This window comes from Rhea americana, unplaced genomic scaffold (genome assembly GCF_003343005.1).
Source record: "Rhea americana isolate MKP2758 unplaced genomic scaffold, rheAme1 scaffold_202, whole genome shotgun sequence".
NCBI classification, from domain to species: Eukaryota; Metazoa; Chordata; class Aves; order Rheiformes; family Rheidae; genus Rhea; species Rhea americana.
In genome coordinates this window covers 520,102-527,534 of record NW_028186173.1, presented here as the reverse complement: position 1 = coordinate 527,534, position 7,433 = coordinate 520,102, and the positions used below count along the sequence as shown (strand labels likewise).

At 41.5% G+C, this 7,433-nt stretch overlaps 1 protein-coding gene across 1 annotated transcript in view; it reads right to left on the bottom strand.

The window, feature by feature from the left end:
- KPNA4 (karyopherin subunit alpha 4) overlaps window positions 1-7,193 on the bottom strand; it is a 29,483-nt gene extending 22,290 nt beyond the window's left edge. The window contains exon 1 of the mRNA XM_085304037.1: window positions 6,933-7,193. Within this exon, the coding sequence (XP_085160163.1) occupies window positions 6,933-7,001 (69 nt within the window). The 5' untranslated portion in view covers window positions 7,002-7,193. The remainder of the gene's footprint in view (window positions 1-6,932) is intronic.
- Between the last annotated feature and the right edge of the window lie 240 nt (window positions 7,194-7,433).

Here is a 7,433-nt window from a genome sequence, read left to right as displayed (position 1 = left end):
TTTTTTTACTTCAATATTACGAGCTTGCTCTCCAACAGCTGGATAATCTTTTCAAATATTTCTCAGAACTCTTCAAAGAGTGCAAAAAATCTCAACGCAATGTAATCTCTAAATAGCAAAAAATATTACTTAAACATTTATTAACAGTGTTCTCATCCAACAGATAGTCTCTGAATATGATACCTGTTTTATAACTACATTAGCTTTTATAACTACATAAGCTTATTCATAAGTGTCAATGTTTTGTAATAGACCTAACTCAAGTGTCTTTGCTGACACAAAATAGAGAAAAGTTGAAAACAGGAAAATTTCCCTAAGAATTATTTTCCTAAATATGCACTTGTTAAACAACACACCAATACAGAATACTAGCACTGTTATCTGGCAGTTCATGCTTCAGCTTTCTAATGTGCGCACCACTTCAGTGCTGGGAAGCTCAGTCCTTTGCCAGCAGTTGCACACACTGCAGGATGCTACCAACTGCAGAAGTCAGCACTACAAAATTTGAGTCCAGAAAACTGTAGCCCAGGATTCTTCAAAGACATGTATTCTGCCTGAATGATGAATAGTAATGCTGAAGAACAGAGGCAAGAAGCACTCAACAGCCATTTGCCTGTGCTTGAAGGACTGGTGCCTTTCCAGAGAAGCCAGTATCAAGCACATTCCTGGATACCACCTAACATATAGGCACTTCAGAAAGACTGTGCAACTTCACAACTGACAGATCTGCTAGAAGCTCTTGCTCTCAGCCTGCAGTATGGCATTCACTGTACTTTCTCCCAAGTCTATTAACCTGATACATGCGAGTAGAAATTAAGGTGAGGAAAAATCTTTCATTGAAACATTCCAGAATACAAAACCCCCTATCATCACACAGGATTGTTAATTAACTCCTTTCCAACCATCACCATTTACTGCAAACTAATGCAAGAAGCACACCTAAAGAAAAGCTGCAAGGAACATTTTTTCCTAGACTTCAGTAATGATACCACGGTTTACAGCAAAGCTGTAGCTAACCAAGAGCAAGACACAATAAACAGTTTCAAGGAGCAGAAGACTGTATTGTTGGGGGCATCAACTGCTAGTCACCATTAAACCATAACACATACTAAAAGGTAATAGTTACAGTTACTAGTGAGCCCAAAGGGAATATATTCTGACTCAAGTGGTAACATACCTTCAGAAGGACCAGCACACAGGCATGCATGCATGTGTAAGAGATGGGGAGAGAAGAGTAGGAAAAAATGCTGAAAAATACACAGATATATCATTTGAAAGTTTCATTATTTGAAGACAAGACATGTATACAGTCAATTAGGCTTTAAAAAAAATCTTGAAATTACATCAGCCCTATCTGGAAGACCATGCTTCTCATTCCAGCAGAAAAACCTGATAGTCCCTTGGTTTTGATTCCTGCTAGCCTCTGAAAATCTGAGTACCTTAGACTCGCAACAGCTTCCACATGAAAGACAAGTAACCACTGAAGTCACTGGTAAAAAACAATTTACAAAAATAGGGCTACTTAAAAATAATTTTGTGGATGAACAGTACTTGGTTTACAAGTTGGTCATCAGTGGTTAACTGTCACTGCCCTTTCTCCTAAGAATATGACATGAACAAAGCAGGAAGAACTGAAAYCAGCTTTGTCAAGAAGTTTCACAGCATTATTTCCCCAGCCTGCAAGAGTTTTGAAGAAACTGAAGTGAAAGCAACAGACCTAAGAGCTAACTTGTGGGGTTTTTTTGTTTATTTAATATCCACAGGGTAGATACCTAAATATAACGGTTTCTTGGCAGGTGGCATCATAAAGCTAGACTCTTCAGTGTTACCTTCTGCTTTGCAGAAGATACAGGTTGATTTTCAGACTTCCCTGAATCACTTCTCAGCCTGCACTAACACAACTGTAAGCAATCAATCTCAATTTAAAAGATCCTAGAAACAGAGAATCCAGAATGGTGCTTGACAAATGCTCCAACTTAAAAACATGTATCACTTTTTAAGTATGAATTCATCTGGCTCCTCTAGTCATCAAATCTTATTCTTCATTTGCTACCCTGAAAATCAAATTATCAAAGTTAGTTCTCTCAGCCTATGATTGCCAGCCTTCCATCCTCTTCCTCCCCCAACTAAATATAGCTCCTCAAGTTTTATCATAAAGGAGGTCATTAATCATTCCTCATCCCTCCAGTTTATTATTACAATGTTTCATTAGCTAAGAGCAGCAGGATCCTGATGCACTCTAGAAGRCTTCACAGCAATATCAAATACTGAAAAAATACACTGCACATTCAGGAACTTCTCAGATCTATCAGCACTTTCTAAATATACTAACATACACCTGGAGCTCATGCTCAGCTGATGCATCACAATCCCTCTTCAAGTTCTTTCCTTGTATCACTGCTTCTCAAGATCTCAACCCCTATTATATACATAGCATGTCTTTATTCCTTTGCATGTTTTTTGCTCACAACTCAGAGTTGTTTTTGCATCTACGATAGCAAGGCCTGCCACTGTACCAATGATGTTAAACCTTCGCTTATGCCTCCCATTCTAGTGAGTGGTTTGCAAAAGCATGCTCCTTCTGTTGCAAAAGGCAACAGCAATTACTCTAAAGCAGAGCTGCTTGACCCATCTTTTCCTTCCTTGGCAATTGCTACTGTGCACTGGTATAGCTAGTATGATCTGTGATTCAAAACACAAACAAGAAATTGCGTGGAAAAAAAATGAACACTAGTTACCTCCAAAACCTTCTGATGGCTGTGTGACACCTTCAATTTTTTGTTGAAAACACTATCAGCCATGGCCCTGTGCACCAACTGCTTGTCCATTGCTATGTGCTCACAAAGCACTCAGTCTGCAGATCACAGTTCAAGAAAACTAGTCTGTAACCCAGAACACACAATGCAATGACTAACAAGTTTTCTTCTGCTTCACAGGAATAACAGGCCACTGAAGAAGAAAACAAAAAACAAAAAATAAAGGCCTCCTCAGAGGCATGTGGAAGTTCACATTTGCAGGCTCTCCTTTATCTGTTAGTCCTCTYCTATACTGGTTCTTGTTCATTTGTAAACTAGAAAAATAAAAATTATCCTCAAAATTACTGAGGAAAATGCTACACAGTTTTAAAGCCAACACAATCTTTACAAGATACCACTAGAAAACAAATCTCAGCAACTATTCCTCCTTTAGAATTATCATAGGAACTCTACATTGCAAAAATCAATATAACATTCCGCATGCTGTCATTCCAGTTTCTTCCTGAAGAACCTGTACACTCCAAATAAAGTGTCTTACACAAAGACATCAACATGATCTTTTTTTTTAAACCACCACGAAACAGGTGAGCTTCATCACAGAACTAGTGTTTAATGGAATCTATTTTTAACCAGCTTATAGTGAGTGAAATTACTGCCCTCCTTCAGATCCTTCCTATTTGAATCCCAAACTTGCTATTTTGTGTGTGATATGACAGAAGGTTGAAAAGCTTCTAACTACTTGGGATAGCCAGTAAGTCATGAAATTAACTTTATTTCAATCCTATGAAGCTTTCTTAGTGCTCCCCAATATTTTGTCAGTGTTACAAGACCAGTGAACTTCATTGGCAACTCTTTAAAAGCTTGATAGAGTTTTTCAGCAGTGATCTTGAAACATCTAGACTCAACGGCTGCTCCAACTTTTGTTTTGAAGTACCCTGCCTTACAACATAATTGTTGTTTTATATCATGTGTCTCAAATACACAAGACATTCCTTGTGGACACTCCTCTCCATTCAAGGAGAGCCAGGAGAACCATGGTGCAAACAGGAAAATATATTTYTGGTTGAAGAGACAAGATGAAAATAAGTTATCTTACCTAGCTTTCCTATACAACAAGCACTTATATAATTTTGTATAAAATTACAGATAAGCATTGTTGAAGTATAATTTTGTTTCTGGAAGTATAAAAAGAAATAGCAAGTGTGACTGTTTGGGCAGTTCTTTAAGGAGTTATCCTTAAAAATTTTAAGGATTTTTTCCCTCCCATTAAGGGGGGGGAGATAAAAAATAAGGAATTTAACAAATCCTTAATCTTACTAACAGCCTACTGCATGTACTACACTAGAAACTTCAAACACTACAAATAGATACTGTCTTAGCATTGGCTATAAATTAGCGCTCTCATGCCACGAACTCTTCAGCTGTTAAAAAAAAGTTTGTAATACTTGATATTTATGTTATCGATGCTATAAATACTAAAAAGGACAAGGAATTATTTTGTATTTCTGGTCACAATTAACTCCTCTATTCCTAACCTAGTCATTAATGTCATCTTAAAACATACAGTAGCAACTGTTTACAACATAACATGTTTTTGCATGCATGTTTACTCAACACTTAAGTGTATAAAGAACTTATTAAGCATGCATTCTGTAAATTAGTGTGGGTTTGTTTTAAGGCTAGGCTTTGTATTTTTAGAAGTACATTGATATAAACTGGAAAACTAGGTCAAACTTTAATTCATATTTACACATACAAAGGGCTAAGCATATGCTTAGCATTTTAAAAGACAGAAGCTGAAAATTTTCTTCCAGTCTTCTGAAAAACATACAAATAGCCTACTATGATGTGGTAAGACCTAAAAGTTAAGTGCAATGCAAGAGCAGCTATTAATTTAACTACCAATGAATGGACTTCAGCAACATGTAAGAATGTGAACCATTTTTTAAAAAGTTTGTAATCTGCAATGTGCTAGAACTTCATAATCTTTAGAAGTATTTATTAATTTGGCATTCACGAAAAATACTAGAGTGATTTATAATTTGTATGACAATCTGCAGAGACCAATTGTCATAGAAAAGGAGGAGGATCACTAGTTTTGAATTTAAAAAAGAAGCTAATGGCTACAGAGGCAACTTCAGCAGACATAAAATGGGGGAGGAGTGAAGGAGGCGGGACAAGGGAAAGATAAAGATCAAACGTTGGCTTCCTATGTGAAATAAACAGACACCTTTCTGTCAAAAGCAACAGAAAAACGCACTTGTATGATGCACAAACCGAACACTCATTAGTAACTGTTGCTGCTATAATATACCCTGACTACAAGCTGGCATTACCAACATCTCACGCTCTAATGAAAAATGTGGTGTGTAAGCAGTTAACAACAAGAATGATAGCCGTAAGCCTGAGCTATTRTATGAAAAATAACTGTCCATGGTAGTTATTTTAGGTACCAAGCATATGTTCCAAGATTTGTTGGACAGATGTCAGTATCTAAAATTTAACATTGCCACACAGTGTTTTTTCAGTGTAGAAGGCCACTTAAATGCATCAGCAAATTCAAAAAATACTTGACAGATTACCTGCTTCCTGATACACACACACAGGGTTCCGTCTCTTTGCGCATGTGTTCGTGTTAAGCCTTCCCTACTTTAGCTGACTTACCTTAAAACGGAGTATGTAGGCACCAGAAGAGGAATAATGCAGACACTCCAATCTATTATTTTTTGTAAGTTTTTTTTTTTTTTTTTTTAAGTCTGTCAGCATATATTTTACTGCACCTTTTCCTAAAGGGTCTCTTCTCATAGTTATCTGTTCAAAGTTAACTAAACAACTTAGACAAAAAGAAATCAACATTTAAAGCAAGTCCTCACTAACAAAGGTAACAACTCTATTAAAGCTAACAACTCTATTACTAAACAACAGAGCAATCAGTGCATTAATTATTGCCATTTCCAACTATTTTGGCATTGCCAAATACTGTGCATAATCAAAGAATAAACTGGTACCAATACAATTACTTCTTAGTAAGAACTTGCCTTAAATATTTATTTCTTTTTGTCTATATTGTTTCAAGAAAAAAAAAAAGAAAAGCTATTATTAACTTCTAGATTAGCCAATTGCCCAGGAAGAAACATGGCCGATATTTCCATGAATGACAGCAAAATAAACGCATCCTCTACTTTTGAAAAAGGATACTCTAAATTTATCTGTGTTGCCACTTCATATGAAAGCTAGGATATTATACTATGCTGTTCACAGGGACAGATATTGAAGTCAATGCAAAATGAAAACGAGAAATATCTGAAGCCCATTTCTCCATCGGAAAGAACTCCATGCCGTGAATATGACCACGCACAGGTTCCCCAGTCAGCACTGCCGGCAAGTGTCTATGGGTGAGGCTCGATACATAATTTTAGTATTAGAATATTTACTATGGAAATCCTAAATTAATTATCTCTTCCACTATGTTGACGAAGCAGCTTTACAGCTGATGCGAACAGCATACATGGCAATCCGGCCTCTGGAAAGTTTAGAGGCTGCACAGTACAAGCCACAACTGTTTCCACGCTCCACGAATTGAACACTAAAATACTAACATTTGCCCCATTTTAGAAAGGGCGTTTAAACGGACAGTTATTGCCTAGAATTAACACTTGAATATTTTAAGAGACAAACAGCAGTGCGCACAACTGGGCCCTGATGCCTGACTCAGGCTTTTCGGAGCTGTTCAGTTAAAAAAATAGTAATGATTAAAAAAAWAGTAGTTAAGTGTTTAGCAGGGAATTAAGGAAAAACTACGCAAAAATACTACTTTTATTGCTGTCGACAGCGCGAAAGCGCCTTAACGAAGGGCGGTTTTAACTACACCCAGCCGAGCTCGATAAGCGCCCGGGGCGCCCTGCCGCGGGGAGGGGGGAGGAGGAGGGGGAGTGCCGCCGCCCCACGCGTGAGGGAGCCCCACGCGCGGCGCGGAGATTGGGGGGGGGGCGGGCCGCGCGCGGCGCCCAACGGCCCGGCCGCGCCCGGCCCTCACAGCGCCTCCCCCCCCCACCCCGGTTCCGTCCCTTCCCCCCGCCGCCGCCGCGCCCGGGCGGGGGAGGCGCTGCCGCCTCTCCGCGCGGGGCGGGCGGCGCAGGCCGCGGATGAGAGACGCCACACGGCGGCGGCGGTTACCTCCAGGTCGCGGCCTTTGTTCTTGAAGTTCTTCAGCCGCTGGTTGTCCAGTTTCTCGTTGTCGGCCATGGCGGGGGGGAAGGTGGGAGGGCGCGCGGCCTCCTCCGCCGCCGCCGCCGCCTCCTTCTTCTTCCTCCTCCTCCTCCTCCTCTCCGCGGGCCCGCGCCCTGCCCGCCGGGGTCCCCCCTTGCCGCCGCTGGGGCCGCGGCCCGCGCTGCCGCCGCGGTGCCGGGGCGCCGCTGCCCGCGGGCCCGGCTGCCTGGGGGGGAGGAAAAGAGGGGCAGCCTCGATCTGGCCCGGCCGGCCGCGCCCGCTGATTGGCCGCGGCGCCCGACGCCGGCGGCGAATCGGAGCAGGGAGGCAGAGGGAGGGAGACGCGCGGCGGCGTGACGCGCGCGCTGACGCCGCCGCGCGGGGAAGGGAGGGGGAGGAAGGGGGCGGGGCGCCGGCCCTTCGAGGAGCTTCGGCCGCTTCCCTCAGGCGCGGCGGCCATTTTGGGTG